The 18,120-nt window shown below is 33.6% G+C and overlaps 3 protein-coding genes across 3 annotated transcripts; 2 read left to right on the top strand and 1 right to left on the bottom strand.

Annotated features, from left to right (window-relative positions):
• Positions 1-1,431: 1,431 nt before the first annotated feature.
• LOC133694853 (chaperone protein dnaJ 20, chloroplastic-like) lies at positions 1,432-1,884 on the top strand. Its single transcript, XM_062116550.1, has one exon. The coding sequence runs from the start codon at positions 1,432-1,434 to the stop codon at positions 1,882-1,884; it is 453 nt and encodes a 150-aa protein (XP_061972534.1).
• A 6,203-nt stretch (positions 1,885-8,087) lies between these two features.
• On the top strand, positions 8,088-12,711 carry LOC133694436 (sulfate transporter 2.1-like). The gene is made up of 12 exons (XM_062115935.1): positions 8,088-8,517; positions 8,630-8,678; positions 8,754-8,961; positions 9,040-9,214; positions 9,333-9,398; positions 9,916-10,146; positions 10,246-10,372; positions 10,462-10,748; positions 11,426-11,619; positions 11,708-11,790; positions 12,146-12,222; positions 12,331-12,711. Exons 1-12 carry the CDS (start codon positions 8,194-8,196, stop codon positions 12,469-12,471), a joined length of 1,962 nt encoding a protein of 653 aa, XP_061971919.1. The 5' UTR covers positions 8,088-8,193; the 3' UTR covers positions 12,472-12,711.
• Positions 12,712-15,803: 3,092 nt separating this feature from the next.
• On the bottom strand, positions 15,804-18,057 carry LOC133695176 (protein NEN4). The gene is made up of 5 exons (XM_062117036.1): positions 17,009-18,057; positions 16,807-16,853; positions 16,642-16,705; positions 16,348-16,521; positions 15,804-16,258 (listed from the first exon to the last, which is right to left on the bottom strand). Exons 1-5 carry the CDS (start codon positions 17,450-17,452, stop codon positions 16,166-16,168), a joined length of 822 nt encoding a protein of 273 aa, XP_061973020.1. The 5' UTR covers positions 17,453-18,057; the 3' UTR covers positions 15,804-16,165.
• Between the last annotated feature and the right edge of the window lie 63 nt (positions 18,058-18,120).

Here is an 18,120-nt window from a genome sequence, read left to right as displayed (position 1 = left end):
GTATAAAAATAAAAGAAAAAATAGTTATTTTACAGTATATAATTAAAATAGTAAATCCAACCCTATACCTATTTTAGTTGTTTTGTGAATTATTGTGCACGTGTAGAGTTGATTTCTGAAGTACTAGAGAGTAGAGGAGAGAGAGTTATTGTTCTTTTCGATTGAAATAAAGGAAGAAGGTGCATTGAAGATGGTTAATTACCTAAATTATATGGGAGAATACATGACACCAGAACTTGGCCGGCAGAAAAGATAAATTGGTTGTAATCCACCCAATACGCGGTAAGAAATTCAAATGAATACGAAATCGGCTGCTATTAAGCAAAGTGACAAACAAAAACCACTTCAACTCTTCAAGCAACTAGCAAATACTTTAGATTTTAAGGTATTTTGTTCTCTCTCTCTCTTTTTATATGCATGTAGCAACGATAATGAAACAAACAAAAAAGACAAAGAATAACACTTTAACCTGGTCCAGCATATGATATATATTAAATTAATTATTCAATGCTTGTCTGTTTTTTTTTCTTCCTTCCCTTTCCTTTTTTCTTTCGTGCAAGAGGCCCTGGATCATTGCAAGCAGTAACGTGCTAATAACCTCTAAATTTATCATTAGTTTTCTGAAGTTAGCCAAGAGCTAGGGATATTAATTGCACATCAAGTTGTACGGGTTTCTGATTCTGAACAAGTAATTACATATACTGATACATACACAGCCACAGGTTTCAGTATTTTTGGCTTCATATATATTTTTCTTATATATGGTTCGTAATTACTGGAGACTGGAAGAACCCAGTTGTTACTTTGACCACTTGCCGAAAAGCATAGAAATTAACTTTGCCTCTTGCTTTGCGTCTATGTTTTTTGTTTTTTTTTTAAAAAAGATTAATGGACCCACGTATAACTCGGGATCTTCACTGTCATTAACATTTATAATATTCATGCAAAATATTGTCGTTCTTGTTATTTATTGTTGTTAATGGTCGTGTTGAATTATTCGTCCAAGGAATCTGCTAGCTTTACAGGACAAATAATTAAACGCACGTACATTGTTAATTAAGATCATTCAATTTTTTTTCTTCAGAAAAGTAAAGACAAAAAAATATGATTATATATATATATAGAGAGAGAGAAGGTAGGCAGGTCCAGTAATAAGAACAATGACTCCATGCCAAGATTATATTCAACGGCTTTCTACTATATTTCAAAACGTGGAAATATTACCTAGTTTCGAACAGATATAAATATATTTGATTAGTATGCATAGATGATTAGATGCAAACTAGCATATACATAAGGACTTTATTTCTTCCACTCATAGTTTACACTCTTTCTCCGATCTTTAATTCTTTCTCTCTCAGCCTCCAGTATTCATATATGGAGATGTTCTTGCAAGTAAATCTCAATACAGCAAGTAAGTTTCCTATTAATATGGTTCAGAAAACAAGGTCAAGGCAAAAATCCTATAAGCACAAGACAAACATATGCAAGAATGAAGTAGCATTTCGGAAAAAGATAAACTTTTATGAAGTTCTTTCTCTTGGATCACATAATGCAGGGTTTGATGAGATCAAGAAAGCTTATAGAAGCATGGCTCTACAATACCACCCAGATGTATGTACTCCATCAGCAAGAGAAGAGTCCACAAAGAGGTTTGTTGAGCTTCAAAAGGCTTATGAGACATTGTCTGACCCGGTTTCTCGTACAATGCATGATTATGAGTTGGGCTTGGTTAATTCTGGAGGATTTGCATTTGAAGGGATGCCGTTGGAGGATAGGAAGAACAGGTTTCCAAGGGAAGTGTGGGAAAGGCAACTGCATGGATTGCAGCAACGATCATATGCCCGAATGGAGAGGAGGAACAATAAATACATGCAAAGTTAGATAGTTTGATTACTGCTAATTATTTTAGTATTCTTATTGTAAGTTGTTGATTGTTCTGTAACAAGAACTTGTATAAGAATTTTCTCTGATGCCGAACCCAAATCATAAGCTAAGGCTATTTCACTTCTTTTTCCAAACTCTATTCAGCTTTTCAATATTTACAGCTGCTTGTTATCCAAAAAAGGGGGTTTCTATACCTCCTTCACTCATTTCGGATCGGAAAATCAATTTCTTTAAGAATTATCACAACTTATTAATCAAGTGGATTGATTTAAGGAAGATATTACCACATAGTAAGTGTATTGATTTATGAAATCACCATGCATATAATGTAATAAGCTATATGTCCATGCATAAAAGGTAAGTAACATCCTTAATCCCCCCCTGTCTGAAAAAGTCTTAGGTTCGAGCATGCACGTTCTATGTAAAAGAAAAACAAAACAGCTTTAGAAATAACTTTATTAACACTTCACAAAAACATATATTTTTGCAACTAGTGAATTGTGGATCATGTAGATATTAAATATTGTTATTAAGCATAAAGAGTATATATAATTATCACATCAATTATATTGCATGATAATTTTGTATATTTAATTAATTCGTCTATATAATATTGCTTCTATATATTTATTTAGTTAAATGATGCTTTAATATATATGATATCAAAAGTTTTTTTAATATAGCAGTCAGGAATTTGAATACTTGATATTTTTGCTATTGAATTTGTAGCCTTCAAAACTTTGAAAAATCCAAAGCCCGCTTCAAAATTTTGATTTAATTTTTAATATTATTAAGGTAGCCACCTAAAATTCTTCTTGTTTCAATTACTGATTCCACACATATTATTTTGGCATAATTTCATCTTGAAGATGATTTCAATCCATCTAAGCCGGCCTCCTCAAAATTAACTTGAAGGTCAATTAATCTTCTCTTGATAATTAATGAGGCAATTAGAGCTCAACATACTTCAGCCAGCGAGAGCCATCGAAACTCATAAAAAGCTCTCGTCTCTATATATTAGCTAATTAATATTGAAAAATTATTAAACAATGGAATTTCGTTTTGGTTCAAGTAGTTAATTATAAATACCATAGAATTCGTAATTTTTGTAAGTGAAACAATTCCGGTCATTTTTTTTTAATTTAATTGCATCCTTTATCTATACTTACACAATTCTCACAACCATTTGATTTTTGCTGTGTAATTTGGTGGTCTCTTCAGGAGAGATGTTGACTTTATGAGAGAGAGCTACTTCTGATGCTATGCGCCTATGCCTCCTCATGCCTAATTCTACAGTTGACGATACGGGCCGTTTTGATATCATTGTAGAAAACTCATTCCTCAGTCTTTTATTGGTTGATAGGCTATTCTTAAATGGGTCGTTTATTGGGCCCGGCTTGAGTTACATGCCTTGATGAATATATCGGACTTGTATATTTTACCAATGCTCTCTTGTTTTCTTTCTCCAAAAAATATAACTCACATATTTTTTTTAATTCTTTACATATATTAATATTAAAAATAATTTTTTAAAAATAAAAAAAATTATTTTAATGAATTTTCAAGTAAAAAATATTTTAAAAAGCAACCACTATTATACTAACACCTACTAGAACTTTTTTTTAATAAGCAAATGCAATTTACAATTCTGCTAAAGCAGTTTTTATTTTAAGCATTGAAATTAATTAACAGGTGCAGTCACAAAAAAAAAAAAAAAACCGGCAGCCTGATTTGGCTCCTATTTAAGGTTGTCATCACAGCCAATCAGTGTTTTATAAGTTAGTGGGAATAATAAAAGAAATTAATTTATGATGGCCAAATTATTAGAGATTTATCTCACTTGAAAAAAAAATTAAGCTTCCGAATAGACAACATAACAAACCTTACATATTAATTTTGAATAAACAGTTACTATTAATTTAAAGTTTATAGTATCTATGTTTAATTCAATTATTTATAGATTAATATACGATCAATTTATATAGAAATTTAATATAAAAAACTGTTTATAATAAATCATTTATCGCTATATAATTAATTAATTAGTCTCTAACATGCCACCATATGTTAAAAACGATTACCTTTTCGCAATATGGAACCAATTTTAAGTTGAATCTAATTGTGGGGAAAATAAATAGAACAATGATTAATCCCTTCATTTAAATTTACTGTTATTACATATTACTATTATTGAACACTTATTACTTCATTATATATATATATATATATATATATATATATATATATATATATATATATATATGTTGGCTGGCTGGCTGGCTGCATTATCATATTGAAAGATCATTCTACAGAAAATTAAAGTTTAACTGTTAAGCAGAGGCACATAAATATCTGATATTAACGTAAGAACTGCTGCCTTGAAAAGCAGGCAAAAGATGGAGAGAAACGCGTGGAAGTTTGTTGGGCAGGATAAAATTTATTAAAGCAACGTTATATATATATATATATATATATATATATATATATATATATGATTCTGATATTTAGGCTCGAATTAGCTTATCCCATCACTCGTCTGCTTGTGACTTAACTTATTCTTAAAGTGATCATCATTTTCTTGTATTCACCGTACGTCACTTCTTGGTGACAAACCCAAAACCCTCTCGGAAGGAAAAGGGGAGAGAGCCTTAAGGAAACAGTCAGGATAAAGCTCCCATTGTTTCTCCTTGATTCTTTATCGAAAATCGAGAGATCAAGATTAATATTCAAGAAGATGTGTTTTAACATAGGTTACAATTTTAAGAATGGAAAGCTTGTTCGAGTCACGAAGGAAAGTGATCGCGATGACAGAGAGGAGGAATGCAAGGGCTTGCTGTCGAAGGAAATTGAGAGGTGGAAGAAGCAACAAGAGAGGTCAAGTAGTACTCGGGTAGAAGCACCATCAGCTTCCACCACAACTCCCACGAAGTGCAAGCATTTATTCTCTTCTTGATATTTCTCTTTCTGGTGTTGTATTTATTGATTTCCATCTCCATTTTTATAGATTTACTTTAAGGAGATGCAATATATATATAAGATCCCTTCATGTAAGCAAGCTTATATTGGTGCGTCTCTTTTTCGTTTTCACTAATAACGATCGGCTTACTCTACAAATATGGGGATGATTTGGAAACTAATATACTGAAGTCTCCTCTTGAATGCAAAGAAAAGAAAAGAATTCTGTGTGTATTAATTTATGTGCTTGATATTAATTATAGATCATCCCTCTCTTTTTCTGATTTCTCTCATATACATGTTTTCTTCTTTTGCAGAACTTTATCTATTCATTGATAGGCATGCATATGGTATAGAATTCTGGGGCATCAGAGGAAGAAAAACAGTAGCTCCCAGCTAAAACTCATTAGTTTCATGCAAGGATTTAGGAAATATAATTTTTATTTTTAAAATTCATTTATGCAATAATTTAGTGTAGATTCAAATTTGAATTGCAACCAATTATGCTTTGTTTATATCACAATTACGATATATTCAATAGAAATTCATACTTCAGTCCAATCATTCTCTCAAAAATAGAAAGTGAATACAAAACCCACCCGATTTCTTCTCACTGTGAACATAGCAGGCGTCTTGGATTCTTCAACCCTGCAAGTAATTAAACAATGGCCATGGTGAGGTTGCTTATATCATAATTACATGGCTTGGTATCTCCTGTCTAGCAGGCTCTGCATGTGGGCTCCATGAGGAAAAGGACCCCAGTCTCTGAAGAGACCTAACTATGTAGCCCACACAGAAAAATGGGTCTTACATGCGCACACGGCACAAGGACCCAGGATGCCATTAATTAGTCACCACTGCACTAAACATTTCTGCTGTCAACAGAAGCGAAGCATTTCATTGAAAATGGGGAAACTAGAACTTATTTCTTTAATAATTAGATGCATCTCTCAGATAAGTTGCCGTATTGAAGTTTTTAAGATATGAAGTTTTAGTATGTAAACCAAGGTATTGGCTTTTTGCTTAGAAATATGGATTGAATAACATTGTAATCCACGTGAAAAACTTTGCTATTTATATGTAAAACATTGCAAATCTACTGGGGAAAAAAAACATGTACTGTATTTGTAAATATATGGATGAAGCCCTTGTAGGAGATTCAAATGCTGGGAATGCTTTAATGAGCCGTAGAACACTCCAACGTATTTGGTTGATGTTCAAACAAAGATTGGTCTTTTTTTCTTTATGCATAATAGCCCATTATATGAAACTCAGGTGCTGTGGTAAATGCGTTTAATTACATGCAGGAAACGCTTAAATTTTAGTCATTAAATTTAGCTGTAATATTTAAATATTTCATGTTTTAGTTATAGCTAGTCACTGCTAGGTTTGGCCCGCCGCGCTACAACCTGGTTGTATTAAATTTTTTAAAACATAAAAAATATAAAAATATTGCTAACGTATTCTCTAATAAAAAAAAATCATGAACATAAACATTCAATGCATATTAGACAAATTTTAAAAAAATTATTAGACAATATTTTTTTAAAAAATATTATACAATGATAAGTTGGATTGACTCGAGTTAATCTTAGTTAAACCACTAAACACGTGGTTCAGGTAATGAGAAATGAATATTCTCATAGAAGGCAAATCAAAAATAAGTCAAAGCATAATTTCCAGTCAATTCAATGTAAAATGATAAAAAAATAATTAAAAAAATAAAAAAAACTCGAGTTAATCTGAGTTATCTTACCAAATTCGTGTCCCGGTTTATGAGACTAGGATAATTCCATAGAAATCAATTACAAAAATTTATGAAGCTTAATTCTCAAACTAACATAAGGCTCAAATACAATATTAAAAAAAAATCAATTTAAAAAAAATAAAATGTTGGGTCAACTCGGATAATCCGCAAAACTCATGACCTAGAGTATGAGATAGAGATATCTTTATAAAAAAAAAGAAAAAAAAATCATGAAACTCAATCCTCAATAAATTTAATGTTGAAGGATAAAATTAATTTTTTTTTAAATAAGAATCTAAAAAAATACTCAAGGCAATTGGGGCTAACTTTCTAAACTCGTGACTCAAGTTATGAGTCTATGATTATTTCATAGAAGACAAATCAGAAAAGAATCACGAAGTTTATTTAATAATCTCTTAAATACAGAGAGATGAAATTGAAAAAAAATTAATTAAAAAAATCTAAAGCAAAATAAATAATAATAATTAAAACAATAAAGATTAATTTTTTTAAAAAAAATATTAGAAAACTGGTATTGTTAAGAGAATTTATGTGAAAATTAAGGAGATGAGATAGAAAAGATAGGAAAAAAAAGGAAAAAATTGAAGAGAAAAAAACCTCCACGCGACACCAATCCATGCACAAACTGCACCACCAGTAAGGGCTCGCTGAGAAGCATCCATCCCCACCAGGAAAGGTAGCATTCCAGCACTTGAGGGCACCACACACACACTGTTTAAGCGTGGTGGTGTCCTTCACATCTCACGTCATTATTATTTGCCCAAAACTACTCGAACCCATTTTTTTAGTCTGTTATTACGTGTTTAAGTTGACATATCATTTATGCAAGGTTATTCTGCAATCCAGTTTGACTTTTTTTTTATGTTCCAGACTTCATAATTCTTTACTTAATTTTAGTGTAGAACCATAAGTTTCAAATTTAAAAAACTCAGGTTAGAAAATAATATATAATTATCATTAAAGTATTTTCCAATACTTAATATTTTGAATCAATATGGTTCTTAATTTGAAAAATAAAAAATAAAAATCATTTATATAAAGACCGATCAAATTAAAAACAAAACAGGAGCTAAAGTTTCCATAATTTAGCGATGAAATGGATTTGAAATCGTGCGCAGTCAATTTGGAATTGCAAGCTGCGCATAAGTTCATATTCTCATTTATATTCAATTAAATCATGATGGGCTCTAGTTGGAGGCTGACGTAATATGTAAAACTATGGTGTTTTTTCCTATCGAAAAAAGAAAAGAAGAGAAAAACACTACCAGTGTTTTTGGAAAAACCGGAGAGTGTTTAGTTTATTGAAAATGTGATTAGTTCCTTATTTGTAAATTGTAATAACTAGGAGGGAATTTGCATCTCACCACTTGTTTGGCAATCTAAATTCGAAAATCAAATCATATATAGGTCTGTGATAGTCTTTTTGTAAAGGTGAAATATGCACTTTAGCATCTGACCATTCTCTAAGCATGGTGCTGAGTGAACCATTCTTTTGTCCGAATGTTGTCTTCTCCATAGGTTGAGAGACATATCGGAGACAGAGAAAGAGACTCTTCTATTTCCCCTGAACACTTCAATCAGCTATGGCTTCTTCGGCCATTGAAACAGATGGTCAAGAAATCCTTGACCTTGAGAAAAATAGGCAGGCTGAAAAGGCTCAGTGGGTGTTCAATGCCCCTGAGCCACCTAGCCTGTGGCGAGAGCTCATGGATTCCGCCAGAGAAACTGTTTTGCCTCGTGGCAAGAGATTTCCATATCTCAAGGACAAGGATGGCCTTTTCAAGACAGTTATTTCAGTCCTGCAGGCAATGTTTCCTATCTTTAGTTGGTGCCGGCACTACAACGCAAAAAAACTCAGGAACGATCTATTGGCGGGTCTGACTCTCGCTAGTCTCTGCATTCCTCAGGTATAGAACAAGCAAGCATGGAAGTTTACGAAGGTAGCAGAAACAGTCAACATTTCTAGTTCTAGTTACCGATCCCTTTACTCAGTCTCAAGATCATGTAAATTTCATGCAGGGTATTGGATATGCAACTCTGGCGAAGCTTGATCCTCAATATGGCCTCTGTAAGTTTCATAACTGAATTTCTTGGGTAGCTAGCAATCTTTGATATGCACGTATGAATTCGTTTCTCTTTTCAGATACAAGTGTAATTCCACCTCTCATTTATGCTGTAATGGGAACTTCAAGGGACATAGCAATTGGACCAGTGGCTGTGGTTTCACTGCTTATGTCTTCGATGGTTCCGAAACTAGAAGACCCTGAGGCTAATCCAATTGCCTACGGAAATCTTGTTCTTACCACAACCTTTTTTGCAGGAATTTTTCAAGCTGCATTTGGACTATTTAGGTGGTTCGTTAACAATTGTAGTTTTGCTGGTTGATGTTAATACTTAAACGCCATAATTTTCCTTTTCGGAATATGCAGGCTGGGTTTCCTTGTGGATTTTCTCTCCCATGCTGCAATTGTTGGGTTTGTGTCAGGGGCAGCCATTGTCATCGGTCATCAACAAATGAAAGGACTACTTGGGATTGCTCATTTCACAAATAAGACTGCTGTTATCTCTGTAATGCAAGCTATTTGGAGATCAATTCATCTTTATGTACGTATGTTATTTTCCCTAAATATTTTCCTCGCTCAAAGCCTAATAAATGCTCATACTTGTATATATTTCCATAGAAATGCTAATTTATCCCTTCGTTTTTCCATTTTGATCACAGTGGAATCCGCATAATTTTATACTCGGATGCTCATTCTTAAGTTTTATTATATTAACCAGATTTGTGGTAAGTCCTATTCGCAATAACTTCAATTTGTTCATGAAAGCTTGCTTCTTTTTTGTTTCAATATCAGCTATGGAATCAAATTAGCTGCCAAAGCCACCACTGGAGACCAATTTGGTCACTATTGGCAAGCTTAGAGTCAGCCAATTTCGTTAGAATAAATTATTTTATCCGTATAGGGCGGCCTATATTGATGAATTTCGTTTCCGAAGATCAATCTTTACACTCACAAGAGATTGTTCAACGAGTTTTAGATGATTAACTTCGATGCTATTGACTCCACATCACTGGTGACGGAATTCATAGTTTTGGTCGCCAAATGTTCTAGAGACCACAAATAGGTGACAAAAATGGTCATTTGGAAATAATGTGGTCAGAGCCTTTGGTGACCAAAAACAGGGTGTTCGGCGACCAATGATTTGGTCATTGGAAACTGATTTTTGTAGTGATAGCTGATTAGTAATATATATTGTTGCCGTTATTTAGTCATTACAGGATGAAAGACTTGCTGATTCTGCAGGGTAAAAGGAATAGGAAACTCTTCTGGCTGCCTGCAACTGCTCCTTTGATTTCTGTTGTTCTCTCAACTCTTCTAGTTTATCTGACCAGAGCTGATAAACATGGGGTAATTATTATAAAACACATTAAAAAGGGCTTAAACCCAGGCTCAATCCATGAGTTGCAGTTCAATAACCCACACATCGGAGAAGTTGCTAAAACTGGACTTATAGTCGCTGTCATTGCGATCACTGTGGGTATCAAATAATTCAAGTCCATTCTCCATGAGAAGTACATTAAATCAACATTACTCACTTTCATTCTATATATTCTGTTGTTATGTCGAATGCAGGAAGCAACTGAAGTAGGCCGATCTTTTGCATCCATAAAAGGATACCGCATCAATGGAAACCAAGAAATGGTGGCCTTTGGATTTATGAACATTCTGGGGTCTTTCACTTCTTGTTATGTAGCAACTGGTTAGGTTCTTCTGATACTTTATGCCGTTTCTGATATTAATCTAGATTGGATTTTTTTTTTGTATTAACAATTAAAACCATGTATGTAGGTTCATTCTCGCGCAGTGCTGTAAATTTCAGTGCTGGATGTGAAACTGCTATGTCAAATATTGTGATGGCCATTACTGTGATCATATCTCTGGAATTGCTCACAAGGCTTTTGTACTTTACTCCCATCGCAGTCCGTTCTGCAATCATTCTTTCTGCTTTACCTGGGCTCGTTGACCCTCATGAAGCATACTATATATGGAAGGTTGATAAGCTAGATTTTCTTGTTTGTATTCGGGCCTTCTTTGGGGTATTATTTGCATCGGTGGAGATCGGTCTTCTAGCTGCGGTAACGTTTGCTTCTGCTGATAACTTCGAATGCATTAATAGAATGAAGATACTGGTTATTAAACTCGGGCTCGGTCCAAAATTCACAAAAAATAGGAGGAATTTAATGGTGTGACCCAGTTAAAAAAACAAATTAACTCACCATCCGGTTAAGTTGGGTTAAAAAACCTTTGATTTTTTTTTTATTAAAAAATAAAAATTAATTAACCCGCTATGTCGACTGCTAAGAGATTCGGCTAAAAGCTTTTGGTTCTATTCGCCGCAAGTTGTACCTATCTCTCAACTATGTAGCTTTTGGTTGTAATTTTTTTTGTGGCTCCTCGTACAAGATCGTGGTTCACCCAAAAGAGAAGTGGATTTGATGCAGCTCATAAGAAGAGAATTTTGTGAAAAGAAACAAATGATCCCTACACAAAAAAAAATTGAAAAGTTGATTCACTCGTTGCCATTATAATTAAAGATATATACCCTACAACGCTTCGTAATGTCATACATCATGCCAGTGAGTGTGGCAAAAACAGTAGCCGAATATAGTTTGTATGTCTGACGAAATGAATATTTAGCAATACATTGATCTAGACCACTTAAACATTTCTTGTCTCAGAATCTTTTTTGAGTGCGCAGATGAAGAGGGTAGCAGAAAAGCTTCGCTTGTTAATTTGAACTGATGCGTTTCAGGTGATAATATCTTTTGTGAAGATCATTATATTCTCAATCAGACCAGGCACAGAAGAACTTGGAAGACTCCCTGGAACTGACATTTTTTGTGATGTCAATCAATATCCTATGGCTGTTAAGAATTCCAAGGCTCTCATAATCCGTGTTAAGTCTGGTTTGCTCTGTTTTGCAAATGCCATCTTTGTCAAAGAAAAGTAAAGACCACTCCTCCCTATAATTTTTATATATATTGTACAAGGACGGACTTAAGATGATTCCTGTTCATCTACTAATCTGTTGAAGGATCATGAAATGGGCAACGGAAGAGGAAGAGAACGACAGTCAAGGGAAAAGGACTGTTCAAGTTGTGATTCTTGACATGTCCAGTAAGTGACTACAGGATAAATCAATGATGTGTTCATCCTAGTTAGCATAGTTATAAAACCTGGTGACCTGGAATTCAGCTTGGAACATGTTTTATTTTGAACAAGTTTTTTATTTACCAAAACAACATTATATCTAAGTTTTCTTAAAAAACAAAGAAAAGAAAATCTAGTTGATTTTTCAACTCCCAAGTCAATCCATCTAACCCGTGATCATACCTAACATTAGTTCTTATAACTATGCTAGCTAGTATTTTCTTTCTTTCTTTATATATATATATATATATATATATATATATATATATATATATATATATATCTCACATAGTTATTTGTTTCATCTTTTTCTGTGTTGCAGATTTAATGAACATTGATATGTCGGGAATAGCTTCCCTGTTGGAATTGCAAAACAATCTTGCCTCAGGTGGAATGGAGGTCATACAATGATTGATGCGAATTTGCACTCCTAGTGTGTATTTTTCGTTATGCAAATTCGTTGTTCAAATTTCTAATCGTGGACCCTGTTTTGGTTTTGTCTCTCAGCTAGCCATAACAAACCCTAAGTGGCAAGTGATTCACAAGCTAAGGTTAGCCAACTTTGTGACGGAAATGGGAGGAAGGGTCTTCTTGACAGTCGGAGAAGCTGTGGATGCGTGTCTGGGCGCCAAAATGGCTGCTGTTTAAACACGTGTTTTCTAATTCTGCTAGCATTCGTCTATCTTGTGTGATCTAGTCCCTCTTACTGGGATATATAACAAAGCGATGCTTTCCTCTCCTCAAATCCTAGGAGTACTTGCAGGTCCAAGAGGGAAAGGGAAGCAGCAATTTGTGCTTCTGCTGGCATTAAGTTGTGATTTTATGCATTAGACTATGATTTAAACCCTACCCTTTTGTTATGCGAAATGAATTATAGGTTTCTAAGACCTCGTTTATTTGCTGGAAAGTAGTTTCTTTTTAGAAAATGAATTCCAGGAAGTGAATTATTTTTCGATATTTGGTAGTGTAATGAAAAATAAATTGGAAACATTTTCCAGTATTTGGTTATGTCATGGAAAATGAGCTGGAAAATAACTTATTAATTTTTTATTTTTTTTAAGTTTATTAAAATAATGAGAAACAAATCTTACAAATTAAAAAGTTAAATGGAAATGAAATTGAAAAAAAAAATATAATTTCATAAATTATCTCAAATAAAATAAATAATAATCAAAATAGTAAAGATCAAATCTAAAAAATAAAAAAATTAAAAGATGAAGAAATTAAAATAATAATAATTAACATTTCATAAATTATTTCAAATAAAATAAGTAATAATCAAAAGAATGAGGACCAAATTTGATAGATAAAAAATTTCAATTAAAAAATGTTAAGGAAAAAGCAAATAATAATTATAAAAATAAGACCAAAATTAATATAAAAATTAAATTCTAATGGATGAAATTGAAAAACAAATATTCAAAACAATATATATATATATATATATATAGTAATCAAAAGTTTGAGGACTAATTTGATATAATCAGTAAATAATATGATATTTCTAAATTTTTTATAATTTTCGGAAAGTGTTTTCTGCTCAAAATGAAAGGAAAACATTTTTCTGGAAATCAAGTTAAATTTTCTGTTAATCAAAAAGTGTTTTTTGTTTACTTACTTTTCTAATAATAAATAAACATAAAAAAATTTAAAAAATAATTTTTTAAAAACTACTTTTCGAGAGAAAGAAACAAAACTACTAATTTCAAATCATAAGTTTGGATCGAAATGGCCCCATGGATCATACATACGGTTCCTCCGGCAGTCAGATCTTTTTTTTTATACTCTTATAGTGCCTCAAGTTTTCCATTTCACCATTACAGCCTTTATTTGATTAATTTGGGCCAAGTAGTGATTTTACTATCGGATCGTATCTACATGATATCATTTTAACGAATCAATATGGCATGATAATGCAACTGTGAATCAACCGAATAATTATCTGTAAAGATTTTCGTAATATTTGTTCTTTGCATGACAATATATATCAATTATAAAAACTACGAAGTATATTTTTGCAAGATTATTTGTTCTGTCTATGACAATACTCTTCGCTTGTTTATCAATATCGCTTCATATTGAAACGGAATTTGTCCTCCATTTCTTTCATGATTTATAAATTTATAAAGCTAAAGTAACTCTCTAGCCTGCCCCTCTCTCCCTCTTTTAATTTACAGAAGTTAAAAGCAATAGTTATGTCTGTTTAATTTGAATAAACACACCTTAATTTGCTTCTTCCAAGAAGTATCCACATATATTATGTCTCAGGAGTTAAGTGGTGATTGGTGGATGCTAGTTACCAGTAATAATACTCTTCTAAAGATTGAAAAGCAATATTGCCTTTCTCTTGTTATCAATGACGTCTACTTTTTCTGATTAATTCCCACTCAGTTGCCCTTTCAATGAATTCTTTTAATTTTAGTTTTGAACTCCCCCCCAAAAGTTGCCATTTTGCCTCATTATTGTCTAGATTTATTGCGATGAACTCGGAAAACTTCAAATTAGATTTGGAATTTCCACCATTATTTCTTGGGGTCAAGTGTTTGAACGGGCTTTTCCATGCATGCTTTCTTGCAAAAACAAATCTCTTGTCAGGGTAGTAGATTCTTAAATGCTTAAATGAATAGATTGCAGGAGGGAAACAAACTATATATACTAAAGAGAACAGAGCTTAAAAGAGTGAATATTATGTGTTGTTATGATGTTTTTTTTGTGGTCCTGAGTTGCCTTATGTGTTTACCTACCAACTTAGATATTTATACATCTGGATCAAATGAGCTTATATCATGTAGCATGCTGTGGCAAACACCATATAGAGTAATTATGAAGAACAATTGTGGAGGTGTTGTTATGAAGGGAGGGTTAGGCGCCTTGATCATTTATGGAAATTCTTGGTGTTTATTGGGGAGAGAGGTTGGCGGGAATAGCCATTAACAAGAAACGCAGAGGTCGTACTAATCAATGTTGTCAATTCCATTATATTAACAAGAAATTTGAACGTGTCAAACAGCTTTCTTGATAAAAATAGCCATAATTTTTTACTTGATTATGGGATTTAATTGAAATTTTTTCAAGAAGTTTTAAAGACCCTATTCCCTATAAGAGTAAGAAGGTAGCTTCATCTCTGTTCATGAATATGTCCAAATTCAACCTAAAGGGATGGGGTTTCGACTGAGAGAGATAGATGAAGTGAAAATGTATTTGAGTGAGGGATGTAGAGGAAAAAAATAGGTGAGGGAGTTAGAGAAGGAGAATGGGAAAATGTATTAGGATTAAATAAATTTAGATTGTACCAGACACGGACCGTGCTGGGAATGGTGATCTCTCTCATAGTAAACAGTATTTTTCCCTTCCCAATTAGCTTATGTTAATATAAAAGGAAACCAAAAAAATTGTTATGAAATTGAAATAAAAAATAGAAGGAAGTTGAAATTTGAAAAAAAATTAATTGTGACTCAACATTTCACAAATCTATCACAAAGAAAAAGAATTTGAAAACAAGATTTGAGAGCACTGAATCTATGCAGTAAGAGCATGATACCATAGCAAGGGTGGAACAAACCTAGCTCGAGAATCTAAAAAAATTTGAATAGCTTCTTGTGAAAACTCTTTCAGGACTTTCCAATGAATTTGCTTCAGTGTTAATTCTAATAAAGCCAAAATCTGGAGCAATCCGAGAGATGAACTTAATTTACAATCTCCAATAAATTGCCGAAGGTGCTGGCGTTGAGTTCCTATTCATTGCTAAGAATTTCCCGGCATCTTAAAGAAATGCAGCCAAAATTATAGAATCTGCCGGCTGATTACCATCGAATTTTTTATCCTTATGAGAAGTGTAACGAAAAACTTCATTGTACTTGGAAGAAAAGCAACAAATTACATTTTAGGGATGGATTCTATCCCCAGTAGGATTTTGATGAGCAATAACTATATTTTTATATTAGACACAAGTTGAGTTGCTTGAGAAATAAACTGGTGGATGATTGAGAAATAAATAAATCAATTAATTGAAGGAAGGAAGGAAGGACAGATAATCTTAGTTACAAAGATTAGATTTATGCTCTTCCAGGCTGAACCTTAAAGCCATTAGCCACTTGACATTTACAAGTCCACAATTTCAAGCTGTCTGTGGAAAATTAGATTAACCAAATATATGTTAACAACCTTCTTCAGCATGGCTTAGTAAGTTGTTCCCATTTGTGATGATATCCCACGTTATTGGTAAGGCAGCCGTTCTCTGCTATCCAATGTGAACTTTCTTGTACGTTTCTCTTGATGCATCCATCTTTACCAAAACAGAGAAAGTGATGCAAAATGAGCAGTAAAACCCTTGTTTCTTCGCTCATCTGAACAAAGAATGTGAATGCTTGAGTATGTTGTTAAGAGATTTTGTCTCCTGGGCTTTACAAAGCAATTTTCTCACTCCTTCTGTCATCTGCTTTTCATGCAATTCATTTTCATTATCAGTTCATAGTATTACAGGCTGGACAATATTGAACATTAAAAGCAATGAACAGATCAAACCTCTCCCAACCTTCCCCTTGTATAGGGAACTGCTCTTTGGTATCCAAGAGTAGTTGGAGGAGATTTTCTGCTATTTTCTTCCCTAAACACAAGTTTTCCATTACTTCTGCTTCGAGTTACCATTGTCGAAGGGTTGTGCCATTTGCCATTCATTACACTTGGAAGGCTTGATTCCTAAATCCATTTAGAACTCCAAAATGTTAACTATGATGTGTATATAATTTTATAAATACTTAAGGAGTGTGTCGTAAGATTAATTGGATATATAGGGATGATGAAGATTTTCAAGGTTACCACGAATAAAACTGCTGCGCAATGCTTCAAGACCTCCAAGTTCATACGCACATCTTCAAGACTCCTGTTTAATGCAGTTGTAAAACCATGATTACAAGTTTCTTAATAATATTGGTCCAGAAAGGACACACACGTACACCTAGTTTAGACAAGACTTATTCATACCTGTGTTTTTGCTGGCCGAGCCCAAAATAAGTAGCCAAAGTTGCCATCTAAACGTAAAACAAACAAATCAGGATATCAACATCTTAATGAATTTTTGTGAACACATCACAAAGCTGCACTTGCAAGTGCAGATCACATGATTGCTCAAAATTTACTACGAATGCTTGATATAAATAGAAAATGGCTCAAATTTGATGCATACCTTCATGTTACCAGCTCTTCTGCCAAATTTTTCCGTCAGAACTCCTAAAGAATCAAACATTCCAACAGGCATTGGTGCAGGCCGACCAATCTCTGCAAATGCCTCCTTAATTCGGACGCAGTCAAATCTTTGGATGTTATGTCCAGCCCATATTCTACCGTTCAAAATGGTAAATATTTTGTCAGCAACTTCCTCGAATGCAGGTGCATTTGCAACAGCTTCACGAGTTATCCCATCACATCGAGCAGACTTCAATGCAACAGCAGACAAGTCCTTAGGTCTTATGAGTGTGCTATAACTATCTAGCTCAACAAGTTTCCGTGGACAAACTATTATTGCACCAAACTCCAGTACCCAGAACCGTTGTCCAGCTTTATTGGGCACCGTTGTTTCTAAGTCGAAGAACACAATCTCTGGTGTGCATACAGGACTGGAGGCCTCCATTTCTTGTTATTTGTATTGGTATATCTGTTTTTGGTTAATTCCGATTGCCTTCACTGTGTTATAAATAGTGGGGTAATAATAAGGGAGAGCCCAAAAGGTCCAGGATGAAGGAGAGAATTCTTCACATGTGAGATTGATTGTCTTGTAGTTCACGTCAGGAGCTTAATTAGGCTTTCCATGGAGTCGTCTTTGTTTCTTGATGGTGTTTTGAGGAAATCATTTCCCTTTGGACAGGTACATCTTGTTGCAAGGAAGGACAAGAATTGCCTTCTCCGAAACCTTTATACGAGACCTGTGTAAAAAGTTGTGCACTTTTTTCACCCAAAAGGCCATGCAAATTGAACGTGTGGAAACATTTGAAGCAAAGTTTCCTACCAAGAAAAGAATTGATTCCCCGTTCCCTAATGCCATGAATCTTTTCTAACCAAGAGGAGGAGGACAACTAGAGGACGCCAGTCATGTAAATAACATTGACTTTATAGTCCTCGTTCTCTTTGCCTCAATAAAGACAGCAAGCTATACCTTAACATATTAATGATGCCAGCCAAGTTGCACCTTTATTCCTCCCTGTCAAATATTGGACCGACCCAACAAGAAGGCCTCAATCCAAGCTTTTCTAGTGTTATAGTCTCTTTGTTTGTTGAGCATATTCCTGTATACATGCATGA

Source organism: Populus nigra, chromosome 5 (genome assembly GCF_951802175.1).
Source record: "Populus nigra chromosome 5, ddPopNigr1.1, whole genome shotgun sequence".
Taxonomy (NCBI): Eukaryota; Viridiplantae; Streptophyta; class Magnoliopsida; order Malpighiales; family Salicaceae; genus Populus; species Populus nigra.
Note: the sequence above shows the minus strand (reverse complement) of the source record. Positions and strands in the feature narration are given on the sequence as shown.